This window comes from Hemitrygon akajei, chromosome 25 (genome assembly GCF_048418815.1).
Source record: "Hemitrygon akajei chromosome 25, sHemAka1.3, whole genome shotgun sequence".
Lineage (NCBI taxonomy): Eukaryota > Metazoa > Chordata > Chondrichthyes > Myliobatiformes > Dasyatidae > Hemitrygon > Hemitrygon akajei.
This window is the reverse complement of record NC_133148.1, coordinates 44860778-44875589: the sequence shown is the minus strand read 5'-3', so window position 1 is coordinate 44875589 and position 14812 is coordinate 44860778. Positions and strand designations below refer to the sequence as shown.

The 14812-nt window shown below is 47.0% G+C and overlaps 1 protein-coding gene across 2 annotated transcripts in view; it reads left to right on the top strand.

Moving 5' to 3' along the window:
- Positions 1-14812, top strand: part of ipo4 (importin 4) — a 107261-nt gene that overhangs the window by 73564 nt on the left and 18885 nt on the right. For both annotated transcript variants that reach the window (XM_073029440.1, XM_073029441.1), the window contains 6 exons: positions 9824-9949; positions 10760-10968; positions 11313-11445; positions 12384-12488; positions 12951-13020; positions 13512-13640. In XM_073029440.1, coding sequence (XP_072885541.1) covers positions 9824-9949; positions 10760-10968; positions 11313-11445; positions 12384-12488; positions 12951-13020; positions 13512-13639 — 771 coding nt within the window. In that variant the 3' untranslated portion in view covers position 13640. The remainder of the gene's footprint in view (positions 1-9823; positions 9950-10759; positions 10969-11312; positions 11446-12383; positions 12489-12950; positions 13021-13511; positions 13641-14812) is intronic.

The window sequence follows — 14812 nt, the reverse complement described above, 5'->3', positions numbered from 1 at the left end:
ACAGTGCACCAGTGTCAGAAGCTGCTGGGCACATACCGTGTCATTGTACGGTGCACCCCACTCTCCTGAACATCCTGCCCAGACAGTCCCACCATCTCTTCCTGTCGCCACCTTCTCTCTTCCTTTGCATTGGCAGGAGCTTGCCTGCTGAGGCAGGCAGAGTGTTGGAGCCCCTCTGTCAGAAGTGTGTGCTGCATTGGCCAGTCACTGCACGAAGTTTGGTGTCTTGTGTTCTGTCTGCTTCTGCATAATGTAGAGTCCAGTTGCTCCCATTTTTGTGCAGGTGAACAATAAAGTGCAAGATCATAACAAGGTAGATTGTGAGGCGAAGGGTCCATCTTATTGCACAAGAGGTCATTCAACTGTCTGATATTATCCTTGAGCCTGGTGATTTGTGCTTTCAGGCTTTTGCATCTTCTGCCAGATGGGAGGGAAAAAGAGAGAACAACAGGGGTGGCTGAGGTCGTTGATTATTGAGGTTAAGAAGTGCTGTCCAGTTTATTTATAGATGGTTCTCTATGGTTCTATAGGTCAGTGGACTAGGCAGAAAAATAGTTCGGCACAGCCAAGAGGGGCCAAAAGGCCTGTTTCTGTGCTGTAATGTTGTATGATTCTATGAGATGCAGAGCAGAATGTGTATGAGCCTAGATAAAGAGCACAATTCAATGAGCCAAGCCGTGACCATCCCTTTTCCTCTTCCTCCTCTGACTGAACATCTGTTTAATGATCCCATAACTGTTTGAAAGCATGTCTGTGTGGAAAGTGCTATAGGTTAGTGACAAAGGTTGTAGGTGTTATCAGTGCCACAACATCTCCTTCACTTTCTCCCATGGTCCACTTTCCTAGTTGATTCCTTCTTCTTTAGCCCTTTACCTCTTCCATCTATCACTCCCAGTTTTTAATTTAATTCCATCTACTTACATTTCCCTCTCCTGGTTTCGTCTATCACTTTCTAGATTGTACTCATTTCCTCCCCACCCCCACTTTCTTGATTCTGGCTTCTTCCCCCTTTCCTGTGCTTATGAAAGGTCTTGACACAAAACCTCAACCCTTTATTCATTTCAATAGCTGCTGCCTGACCTGCTGAGTTCCTTCAGCATTTTGTGTGTGTTACTCTGGATTTCTGTTGTTGTGGGTTACTTAACTTGTTGTGGGTTACATTACTTAACTGCATGGAACAGGACAGGGACTGACAGTGTAATTTAAGTCCAGGTTGATGTACAGTATATGATGTTCCATGGTGGAAGTGGGGAGTTGTGGGCATCAACTGACTGCTCTTCTCGCCAAAGTCAAAGGTGAACAAATTCCTGAGCGGCAACAAATCAGAGGATCTACCCTAGGCCCAACAGATTAATGCAATCACAAAGAAGGTATGCCAACAGCTCTACTTCATTAGGAGTTTGAGGGGATTTGGTATGTGAACAAAGATTAGCAAATTTCTACAGATGTACCGTAGAGAACATTCTGACTGGTTGCATCACCAGCTGGGATGGTGGCTCCAATGCATAGAATCACAACGGGCTTTGGAGGGTTGTAGATTCAGCCAATCTCTCCCCACCATCGAGGACGTCTTCAAGAGGTGGTGCCTCAAGAAAGCTTCTGTCACTGAGGCCCTCACCATCCAGGGCATGCCCTCTTCTACTACTATCAGGGAGGAGATACAGGAGCCTAAAGTCCCATACTCACCATTTCAGCAGCAACCCATGAACCCATAAACACCACCTCACTATTCCTCTTTTGCACAATTTATTTTTTAACATAGTAATTTTTATGTCTTGAATTGTACTGCTGTGACAAAACAATAAACTTCACCACATATGTCAGTGACAGTAAACTTAATTCTGTATCTGAGGTTGTATGTGGCAGGTTTTATGAAGCAGGCTGTCCATTATACTTCCTTCCTCTCTCACTCCTAGTTATTTGTCAGTGGAAAATATGGAGCCACACTCCTCCTGTGTCCTTGGCAGCTTGAAAGCCTCTGCTCAGCAGATGTTTGGGCTAGGCCGCTTGAGACAGTAGTGGCTCCTGCAGCAGAGCAGCTGGAATCGGCCTGAGGTAGGGGAGAGCCGGACTCAGCATCAGCACACCAACCAGGTTGGTGGGAGGAGTCCGCTGCCTTTCAGAGGGGGATCTCAGTGGTCCTTTCCCCGCAGGCAGCAGACCCAAAGACACCCACTGCCCTACAGCACAGGCAGTGGCGTAGCTGACAGTGACCAGCAACTCAATGACGAGCAGGTATGGCTCAGGCAGGGAAAAGCAGCACAGACACCAGAGGGAGGTGTGGGGTCGGCCTCCCAAGCACTGGTACATGGAATGGACCTCAAGGGAGTAATGGTGAGCTCCATAAGTGCCAGCGATGATCCAGCTGAGCAGTATGTGGAGCTTGTTCACCAGCAGCAGGAGAGGTTGAGTAGTGACTGGCTGGTGCTGAAAGCAGACAGTGTAGTAGACCTCTGTGGCGATGAGGGCTAGCATCAGGAAAGGCATTGAGGAAAACTGATTCTCAGGGAGCTCACTTCATTGGGTAGGTGCAGGTTCACTAGTCAGCAGAGGAGGACGTAGCCTGGGGGAAGCAACAAGCCAAGAGCGTCAGATGGGGACCAAAGACTGGGGCAAAAATCAAATAGCTGGGTGAGCTCAGCAGGTCAGGCAGCATCTGCTGAGGCAGAGGGAGGGTCAGCATTTCAGATTGTGGTCTGTCTTGATGCAGGGTCTTGACATCGAGCCATTCCTTTTCTCCACGGAGGCTGCCTGACCTGAGTTCCTCCAGCTGATTGTGTTTAACCCAAAAACTTACAGCGATGGTGCCAAGGCAGGCATTTATTCTCCCTCCCCTCACTTCCTTCCCCCACACAAATCGCTCTTCTGTTATCTGAAGCTCCCCTGTACACTATTTACTGAATAATCTGTGGATCCACCTCGCAATCTTCTTACAATTCAGTATTCAGCTCCTCTGCATCAGAGAAACCAGGTGACCGCTTGGTGGAGCCCCTCTCTTGATGCCATGTAGAAGACGTTGAACTTCACACAAATTCCAATCCTAATCCATTTTTGGCCTGCTGTGTGGGGTCTAGCTGTCTGCAATAGCTCACAAGCTGCCTTCTTTGCAAGAATGATTAAACTCCACTAAGTTTGTGACTCTGTGTTCTGAGGTGAAGGGATGAAGTTAATGGATGCAGTGTCTATGGCAGGCCCCTTCTTTTACCCTTTCATACAGCATCTCCACCTTCAATACTATAATTCAGGCAAAATCAGCACCAAATTCCTTGATCTTGGACTCAACACCTCCCTTTGCAACTGCATCCACAGTCAGTAAAGATAGGCAACAACATCTCCACCATGATTATTCTAAACTCTGGTGCTCCACAAGGTTGTGACCTCAGCTGTACACTCATGACTACATGGCCAGATTCTGTTCCAGCTCCATCTACAAGTTTACAGGTGATACCACTAGTGGCCCGTATCTCTAACAATGAGTCAGGGTCTAGGAAGAAGATAGAGAGCTTACTGATATGGTGTCGTGACAAACTTTCTTCAATGTCAGCAAAATAGAAGAGCTGGTTATTGTCTTAAGGAAGTTGAGGAGGGGTGCAGGGCACAAGCTCCTGTCCACATCAGTGGTGTTGAGGTTGAGAGCTTCAAGTCCTTAGAAACATCACCAACACCTCAACTTCCTCAGCTGGCTAAAGAAATATGGCATTTCCCTGTTGACCCTTACTAATTTTTATCAATGCATCATGGTTTGGTGTGACAACTGCTCTGCCTGTGACTGCAAGAAACTGTAGAGAGATTTGGATACAACTCAGCACATCACAGAAACCAGCCTCCTCTCCATGGACTCTGTCCATACATCTCACTGCCTCACTAAAGCAGCCAGCATAAATAAAGACCCCAGACATTCCCTCATCTCTCCTCTTACATCTACATTGTCATTGTTTTACCTTGTTCTACTTAAAGTGCACTATGTAATGACTTGATCTGTGTGAACAGTATGTAAGACAGGCTTGTCACTTTACCTTGGTACTTGTGACAATAATAAACCAATTCCAACACCTATACCCCTTCCTGATTTGAACACTCCAAGGAGCCCCAGTGCCTGTAGCCAGGATCAGCATAAGACTCCAAGTAAGATGAGAACAGAGCTGTCCTTGATGTACCTGTGACATAGAGATTATCAGAATGAGGATGAGGTTATAGAGCACTTGGTAACACAGGACAAGATAGGACAAAGTCAGCATGGTTTCCTCAAGGGAAAATCTTGCCTGACAGACCTGTTGGAATTCTTTGAGGAGAGCACAAGTAGGATAGATAAAGGGGATGCAGTGGGTGTTGTATATTTGGACTTTCAGAAGGCCTTTGATAAGGTGCCACACATGAAACTGCTTACCAAGTTAAGAGCCCATCGTATTCCAGGAAAGTTACTGGCATGGTTAGAGCATTGGCTGATTGGTAGGAGGCAGTGAATGGTGTTCCGCAGGGGTCGGTGTTGGGACTGCTTCTTTTTATGATGTACATCAGTGATTTAGGTGATGGAATAGATGACTTTGTTGCTAAGTTTGCAGAGGATACGAAGATTGGTGGAGGGGCAGGTAGTGTTGAGGAAACAGGTAGGCTGCAGAAGGACTTAGACCAATTAGGAGAATGGGCAAGAAAGTGGCAAATGAAATACAATGTTAGAAAATGCATAGTCATGCATTTTGGTAGAAGGAATAAATGTGCAGTCTATTTTCTAAATGAAGAGAAAATCCAATAATCTGAAATGCAAAGGGATTTGGGAGTCCTTGTGCAGAACAACCAAAAGGTTGATTTGCAGGTAGAGTCGGTGGTGAGGAAGGCAAATGCAATGTTAGCATTCATTTCAAGAGATCTAGTGTACAAAAGCAGGTATGTGAGGTTTTATAAGGCATAGTGAGGCTTCACCTTGAGTATTGTGAACAGTTTTGTCCTCATCTAAGAGAAGATGTGCTGGCATTGGAGGAGTTCAGAGGAGGTTCACAAGGATGTTTTCGGGAATGAAAGGGTTATCATATGAAGAACGTTTGATGGCTCTGGTTCTGTACTTGCTGGAATTTAGAAGGATGAGGGAGGATATCATTGAAACCTTTTGAAAGTTGAAAGATCCAGATACGGCAGATGTTGAATGGATGTTGCCCATGATGGGGGAGTCTAGGACAAGAGGGCACAGCCTCAGGATAGAGGGGCATTGAAATTTCTTTAGCCAGAGGGTGGTGAACTTATGGAATTTATTAACACAGGCAGCTGTGGAGGCCAGGTCTTTGGGTGTATTTAAGGCAGAGCTTGCTAAGTTCTTGATTGGACATGACATCAAAGTTTATGGCCAGGAAGTGGGGCTGAGGAAGGGATTTTAAAAAAGGATCAGCCATGATTGAATTGCAGAGCAGACTCGATGGGCCAAATGGCCTAATCCTGCTCCTGTGTCTTATAGTCTCTTAATAAGAACAATAATAAGTACCTTATTGATCCCGAGAGCCAATTTATTTTGTTACAGCAGTAGCATTTAAAAACACACTTAGCAGTGCGCAGACTTAACTAATAATAAAATACAGAATAATAATATACACAATAATAATGTAAAGAGGAGAAAACAATGGTCTGTCCGCTGACTGACTCTAAACATGGAATTCTTTGCGCAAGCCAGATTGTTGACAATCCTCAGTGCTTCAAGGCAGTGTGTCATCTTTACCAAACCCATACTTAATTGCAATAAACCTGCTAGTTATAAAACTCTTCGGTTACCTAAGCTCTGTGTGGAAGAGAAGCTGGGTCATAACAGGATACAAAGCCAGCCAGTCTTTGATCTTCCTCATGTCTTTCATTGGATGTTGGAAGAGTTCAGGCAGCATGCATTCAGCTGGGTGCCGAGAGCTTTTGAATGTTTAGCATAGTTTCTGTTCTGCTTCAGGAAGTAGGCAGGCATCTCTGGACTACTTAAGAGCAGGTTTAGCCTGTTAAGGCACATGTATGCACAGGCACAGAGGAATTCTGCCTTTGGGATCTGAGGGTGGGCATGCAGCCAGAAACTGGAGAACCTCTTTCCATGTCTGAGAAATTTCGGAAGGAGCAGAATACAAAGTGTCGCGACAGAGCATGTGCTTTATTCATTCATTTCTGACCCCTTTCCTCTTCCCCTTCCATTCTCTCAGTAGCATCATGCAGATAGGTTTGCCACTGAATAGGGATTTTGCTCCTACTATACTCATCCCCTTCCTTTGTCAAACAAAAGCCATTTCCCTCTGTTCTCCTTTTCTCTCTTCCACCTATTGACTGTTTTCTTGTCACTGTTATATAAATAACTTGCCCCTTTTATTGGTTGCTGCTTCCATTACCTCCACCACAACTAAGCCATCTCTGGCTACTCTGTGTTTCTAGTCCAACACTGGATCTCCAGTCTCACTTTCTCCTCCAGTGTCTGAGAACATAACCATGTTCTACTTGGTGCTGAAACACCTGGCTGTATCTCACATCCAGTCCCAGACAAGTTGTTGCCCCTCCAGTCAGACACTGGGAAGAATGGTCATAGGGTCATAGAAAACTACAGTACAGAAACTGACCCTTCAGCCCATCTAGTCTATGCCATACCATTTAAACTTCCTAATCGCATTGTCCTGCACCCGGCCATACCCCTCCCATTCATGTACCTATCCAAACTTATCTTAAATGGTGAAATCAAAATTGCATCCATCACTTGTGCTAGCAGGTCGTTCCACACTCTCACCGCCCTCTGAGTGAAGAAGTTTTCTCTCATGTTTCCCTTAAGCCTTTTACCTTTCACCCTTAACCCATGACCTCTGGTTGTAGTCCCACCTACCTCTGAGGAAAAAAGCCTGCTTACATTTACCATATCTATACCTTTCATAATTTTGTATTCCTCTATCAAATCTCCCCTCAATCTTATACATTCCAAGGAGTAATGTCCTAACCTATTCAGTCTTTCCTTATAATCAGGTCCTCCAGTCCAGGCAAAATCCTTGTAAATTTTCTCTACTTTTTCAATTTTATTTACATCTTTCTTATATGTATGTGACCAAAACTGCACACAAAACTCCAAATTAGGCCTCACCTTTGTCTTGTACAATTTCAACTTAACATCCTTTCTCAGGTATTCAATACGTTGATTTTTGAAGGCCAGTGTGCCAGAAGCTTTCTTTACAACCTGATCTATCTGTGCCACCACTTTCAATGAATTATGTACCTGTATTCCGAGATCCCTTTGTTCAAACACACTTCTCAATGCCATAACGTTCACTGTAAGACCTACCCTGGCTGGTTCTACCAAAGTGCAAAATCTTGCACTTGTCTGCATTAAATTCAATCTGCTGTTTCTCAGCCCATTTTTTCAGCTGCTTCAGATACAGCTGAAAGCTCTGATAGTCTTCCTCACTGTCCATTGCACCCCCAATTTTGGTGTCATCCAAAAATTTGCTGATCCAGTTAACCACATTGTTATCCAGATCGTTGATATAGATGACAAATAACAATGGACCCAGTACTGATCCCTGCAGCACTCCACTTGTCACAGGCCTCTAGTCAGATCTACTACCACTCTCTGGCTTCTCCCACAAAGACAATGTCTAATTCAATTTACTACCTCATCTTGAATGCCATTGTGGGATCTTGTCAACTGTCTTGCTAAATAAAGTCCATGTAGATAACTTTCACTACCTTGCCTTCATCAGCTTTACTGGTAACTTCCTAGAAAAACCCTGTAAGATTGGTTAGACATGACCTACCATGCATAAAGCCCTAATCAATCCCTGTTTATCCAAATACTTACAATATATATCTGGTCCCTTAGAATAGCTTTCAATACTGGTGTCAGGCTCACCAGCCTGTAATTTCCTCGTTTATTCTTAGAGCCTTTCTTCAACAGTGGAACGATATTAGCTATCCTTCAATCCTCCAGTACCTCACCTGTCACTAAGGATAATTTAAATATCTCTGCTAGAGCCCAGGCAATTTCTGCATTGCCTCCCCCAGGGTCCAAGGAAACCTTGTCAGGTCCTGGTTTTGTGTTCCACCTCCCTGCTCCAGATTGTTCTCTGAGCTGAGGTAGCGGGAAGTCCACCTTGCACCCTTTGGCTATCTCACCTCTCCAGAGAGGTCAGCCCAAAACTGTGGGACTGGGACTTGGAAGCGAAGTTTGAGGGCACTGACCTTGCATTGTAGTGTTCTGGAGAAGAAGTTGCACAGACATTATTTAAAACCAATCCTTCACATTGTTTACTAGCATAGTGTCGATCAGTGAGATGTAGGCAGGGTAAAGACTCCATGCAACAAAACCGACAGCAGTCAGTTTTCTTACAGCAAACCAGATAATTACTGAAAACCGCACAGTCGTCTTATCCTGTGGCTGTATTACAATAAAATCAAATAAATCAAGTCCAAGGCACTTCCAGTGATTTTACAGTCGTAGCACAGAAACCGGTCTTAGACCCAACTGGTCCATGCTGACCAAGTTGCTGACTGAGCCAGTCCCATTTGCTTACGTTTTGCCTATATTGCTCTAATCTTTAAAACCATAAAACTTTAGTCAGACTGCACTGGGAGTACTGTGTGCACCTATGGCCACTCCATTATAGGAAGGATGCAGACATTGTGAAGAGGGAACAGCGAACCAGGATGCTGCCAGTATTAGACGCTATGAGCTATAAGGAAAGATAGGTTGCTCTCTTAGTGTCAGAGGCTAAGATGAAACTTGATAGAGGTTTTAATCTTTTCCCCAGGGTAGAAATGTCAAACACCAAAGGACATGGGTTATAAGGTTAAGGGGAAAAAGTTAAGGGTGATGTGAGGGACAAAATAGTGTTCATTGTCTGCAGAGGGTTCCTGGGGTAATACCAGAAGCTGGCAATTTGGTGGTGTTTAAGAGACTTTTGGATAGACTTATGAATATTGAGGAAATAGAGGGATATGAATGATACCCAGGAGGAGAACTATTCACTATAAATAGGCATCAAGATCAGCACAGTGACCTGTCCTGTACTGTTCCATCCTTTCCTATCCATATTGTTACTGTATCTGCCTCAACCACTTCCTTTAGCAGAGGCCAGAGGCTTACAGGGATGTGGGCCATACGCAGGAAACTGGAACGAGCTGAGTAGATACCATGGTCGGCATGAACTAGTTAGGCAGAAAGGCTTGTATGCAGACTGCATTGTTCTACGACTATAGCCCTACCTGCAACCCACTTTGAGGGAATGTGTACTTGTTCTCCTAGGTCCCCTTGTATCACTCCTGTTGAAGTGTAGTCAAGATGTTTTGTGTGGGGAGCAAACTTATCTCCTTCAATTCTGTCTTTATTCCTTTTTATTTTTATAGGACCTTGTTCCCTGCAATGTAGGTGATTGATGGTTGACCTGGTGCAGTTATATAAGATCATGAGGGGCATAGACAGGGTGAAAAGACATAGCTTTTCTTTTTCCCCCCAGGGAGAGGGTGCTAAAAAGCAAGAGGGCAGAGATTTAAACAAGATTTAAAAGGGACATTGGGGAAGCTTCTTCACGCTGATGGTTGTGCATGTCTGGAAAGAGCTGCCAAAAACAGAGGTTGATGTGGGCACATTAACAACATTAAAAGCCACCTAGGTAAGTACGGTAGATGGATAGGAGATGTTTAGAGTGCAGTGGGCAAATGTGGACAGATGGAACTAGCTCACTGGGCACATAGTCATCATGGATGAGTCAGGCCAAAGTGCCTGTTCCCCTTCTGTAAGTCTGCAGTCACTTGCAATAGGGCCAGCACTGTCTTAGGGCAGATTTCAGCCAGTCACTTTGTGCTTCTCACATGTTTTCCTGTCTTGCAGGCAGAGTACGACTCCATCCTGCTGGAGTACGCAGGAGAGGGCATCCCCCTACTGGCCACTGCAGTGGGAGGGCAGATCTTCGCCCCGTACTTTGCTGGATTCCTGCCCCTACTGCTATGTAAAACGGTAGGTACAGCTTTGGCACGGAAATGCTGCTGGTTGCTCCACCATGATCAAGGGCAGATGTGGTGCAGAGGGGTAGGAAGGTGGCAGATTGGGTGGTGGATGGGGTGCTGAGGGGTAGGAGAATCTGGCAGATTGGCTGGCAGACGGGTGACATGAGACAGGAGCATTGGCACAGACCAACAGGACCTACTGCTCGTTACAGCCATGAGAGAACTGTAGGTGTCACGGGAGCAGACCTGTGTTCAAATGAACTCCTCTGCCCCTTCCACCAGCTCTCTTTCCTTACCCCCCCCCCCCCCAACATTTCCTAATAAAGGAAATGCGCAAGCCTTGTGGGCTGTGTCTGGGCAGACAGGCACACTAACCCAGAAAAGAGTTCTGGACTCCTAGATTGGGACCTAGTGTGCCTGAGATCTCTGGTGTTCTCCAAGAAATGGTTGCCACTACCTTAGTAAAAATGTAATAAGGTGGAGAGGTTGCAAAAACCATTTTGCTGGGATGGAGGACTCGAGCTATAAGAGAGGCAGGACAGGCAGTGATTGTTTTCCCTGGATTAAAGAAGGCTATGGGGTGAACTTACAGATAAAATCTCAAGGGGTATAGATAAGGTGGATGGTCACAGTCTTTTTCCCAGGCTAGGTGAGTCTAAAACTGGTCGACACAGTTTTAAGGTGAGAAGGGTGAGATTTAAGGGGTAAGATTGGCCAAAGACCTGCACTGTTGCCCCAACAGATTTGTGGGACTTGAGTTAGAGGGAAGGCCATTGGGCCACTGTCTGAATAATGGACAAGAACCGGTCTTGTGTTTCAGAAACCGAGCTGCACCGTGGCCGAGAAATCCTTTGCCATCGGGTCAATTGCTGAGACGGTTCAGGCCTTGGGGCCAGCTACAGTGCAGTTTGTACCCCGTTTGCTGCCAGTGCTTCAGGCTGGAGCCCGCGACACGGACGAGGAGGTGCGCAGCAATTCTGTCTTCGGCATTGGAGTGCTCGCTGAGCAAGCGAAGGAAGCTATATTTGAGTATCCTGGACTTGCAAGAAAATATAAACATTCTCAACATATCCTCCCTCTCTCTCTCCCTCTGCCCCGCTCCTTCTCTCCCCTCCCCTCTCTGTGCCTCTGTCTTCCACTTTGTCTGTTTGTCTCTCCTTTTCCACAACTTAGTTGTGTAGTGTTGATATATGTACACTTCTATTTCTGTCTTTGTGCTGTGTATGTGTTGCCAGACTCACTGTCGTGAGTCCAGCAGGAGGCTGTCCCTGATAAACGTTGGTGCCTAAGGAGAAGTGGAATGTCAGTTGTTGTCTTTTGTCTTTGGGACCCTGGTTCAGCTCTGCTGTCAGTTCCTTAACACTCATCGTCAGACACTACCCTTCTCTGCTGGGGATCCTGTCGTCCACCATTGCCCGAGAACAGAACCAGCGAGTGGTGGACAATGTTTGTGGAGCCGTGTCCCGAATGATGATGACCAACCTGGCAGGTGTGCCTGTGGAACAGGTAAGGGAATAACACAGGCCCATGGTTTCCCACACCCCTGTCCCAAACCCATCCCTACTGGAAATGGATCTGGAATCCGGGGAATCAGATGGGATCTCATGAGGGGCACAGGGAGAGTGCTCTGCATGGTGTGGTGTATGGGGATCATGGTGGCAGAATAAGGGAAGATATACCAGAGTGGGAAGATATACCAGAGTTAGGTGCGGTTGTGCAATCCAGCAAAATTAAGTCGTTCAGCCATCAAGTCTGCACTGTCTTTCAATCATAGCTGATTTATTTTCCCTCTCAACCCCATAACCTTTGACACCCTTACTAATCAAGAACCTATCAAACTCCACTTCAAATAATACCCAGTGACTTGGCCTCTACAGCTGTCTGTGGCAATGAGTTCAACAGATCCACCAACCTTTGGCTAAAGAAATTCCTCATTGTCTCTGTTCTGAAGAAATATCATGCTGTTCTGAGGGTGTGACCTCTGGTCCTAGACTGCCCTACTATAGGAAACATTCTGTCTAGGTGTTTCAGTATTTGGTAGGTTTCAGTGAGATCCCCCTCATTCTTCTGAACTCTAGTGAGTATAGGTCCAGAGCTATCAAGCACTCCTTATATATTAACCCTTCCATTCCTGGGATCATTCTCGTGAACCTCTTCAGGACCCTCTCCAAAGCCTCTCATTCAGTCTCTCACCCTAGAGATTTAGCCTCTTAGGAGAGATGCCGGGGAAGCGAGGCTGAGAGGTTTCATCCGGTGTGTATCAGCCACTGCAAACACCCCAACACTGTCCAGACAGAACATCAACATCGGGGCGCTGCTAATCTCCTCAATGGGAGAACAGGCCAAAGTATGGTGACAGTGCTGTTTGCCTCTGTGTGGTCAAGGATGAGCCCAATCCAGTCAGGCCAGTTGAATTATTGCATCCTCTCCATTTGTGTTGGAAGGTGTTTCCCGTCCTGGTTCGATCTCTGCCGCTGAAAGAAGACCTTGAAGAAAATGTTACAGTCTTTAACTGCATCGCCTTCATGTACAAAAGCAACTCCAGTCAGGTGAGCAATCAGGGAGTAGGAGGCACTGGACAAATTCGGGGGGAGTACAGGTTCTGCTGAAAATTGGGCCTCACCACACCAGCTCCATGCCCACCCTACGCTAGTACCATTTGCAAGCATTCAGTCCCCTTGTCTGCCTGGAGTATATGTAGTGTCTGTTTAAATGCTTCCAAATGTAATAATTCTATCTGATACCACCAGCTCCTCTGGCAGCGAGCCCCGAAATCCTCCTCCCACCTTAAACTTAGGGTGTGTTGTGGGAAGCATGTCTACCTAACAGAACGAAGTGATTGAAGTCGACCGTAGTTTAATGCCTCTACCCACGTCGGTTAGAAATACTGTTTCCTCTGCCAACTTTATGGATCAGTGAAGTGAAGTCATGGGACGGGGAGCGGGGAGGTAAAGAAGGCCGTTCATTGCTTACTCAATGGCCTGTTTCTTATTTACCTGGCTGATCTTTAGGTTATTCGACATTTGCAGCAGTTACTGACTGTTTTTGCTGAAGTGATTGGTACAGACCAGCTCAAAGAAGGTAAAAACACTTGTGCTTTATTTATGTGGCTGAAAATCTACAACCTGCCAGGACTTGGTATTCACAGACCTACCCATCCATATTCCTCTGTGTGCACCAGCCATTAAAGACATGGAGCTCAGGACTACACAACAGAAGTTCACGTGTACCACTGTGAATCTCTGCCGGTCATACATATCATGGTACTTCGGCCATGCAGTCCGCCGTATCAATAACCATTTCATCTCTTCACTTTGTGTCTCTGTAGTGTGCTCAGTAAGACACTCTATATTCCTTGGTAATACAATCTTATACACTGTTATAACCTCTGGGCTTCTGGCTTGTATCATCTTATCTATTATAGTCAGCTTCATTCGCACATTAAATATGTACCCGCGTCAGTCACACAGCTGCGTGTACCCACGTCGGTCATTCCAGTACTCCGTGTATCCATCACACGTGTACCTCCATCAGAAATGCACTGCACTAATGTTTGTCTTTATTTAATACAGAAAGTCAGAACACCTTGGTGATGCTGTTGAAGGATATATCCCAATGCTTCCCCCGGGAACTTCAGAATGCACTGATGGCAATTCCTCAAGAGGCTGCCAAGAAGCTCTCTTGTGTCCTGTCTTCCTGAGGTAAGAAGCTGCCTGAAGCCCTGGTCCAGGCTGCTGGGGATGGAGGGGGGGTGGTGGTTGTCCACTTATCTGGGAGCCCGTTTGTCAGTGAAGGTGAGGCTCTCCTCTGTCACTGATGGAGGGATGAGAGGTTCCAACACCTATGAATTGTGATCTGCTGTCCTGCTTCAGACAACTTTCCAACCTCAGCACCCATGTCACCCCATCGCAGAAACATCCTTCGGTCCAGCTAACACCACAGTTGAGCAGTGCTGGTTAGTGAGAACATGCCTTTGACTTCCTCCAGTCATGACCTTGGGTTTCACTCTAACACCCCAGTCTGGGAGATTTCAGAGCTCCACCTGTGTGGCACTCTCTGCCCATCGTCCCTCCGACTAACGTGCTAACACCTGATCCTCCCGCAAAAACAGCGCTCTGTCCTTACTGCTCCTCCTACAGCACAGTGCTCTCTTCTCATCACACCTGCTGCACAGAACTCACTCCTCACTGCTCCTTCCTCTGCACAGCTGTTCACTGGCACTTCCACAGTAAGGTGCCAGTGAATCTTCCTCACCACCCCTCCCTCAGTGCAGTGTTCACTCCTCACCGCCCCTCCCTCAGCATGGTATTCCCTCCTTCAGTGCGGCGAACCCTCCTCATAGCCCCGCTGTCAGCTTGGTGCTGGCTGCTCAGCACCCCTCCCTCAGCACAGTGCTCGCTCCTCACCACCCCCCCTCAGCACGGCGTTCCCACCTCACCGCCCCTCCTCAGCACGGCGTTCCCACCTCACCACCCCCCTCAGCACCGCATTCCCACCTCACCGCCCCTCCTCAGCACCGCATTCCCTCCTCACCACCCCCCCTCAGCACCGCATTCCCACCTCACCGCCCCTCCTCAACACCGCATTCCCACCTCACCGCCCCTCCTCAGCACCGCGTTCCCACCTCATCGCCCCTCCTCAGCACGGCACTCCCTCCTCAGCACCGCAATCCCACCTCACCGCCCCTCCTCAGCACCGCATTCCCACCTCACCGCCCCTCCTCAGCACCGCATTCCCACCTCACCGCCCCTCCTCAGCACCGCATTCCCACCTCACCGTCCCTCCTCAGCATGGCATTCCCACCTCACCGTCCCTCCTCAGCACCGCGTTCCCACCTCACCGTCCCTCCTCAGCATGGCATTCCCACCTCACC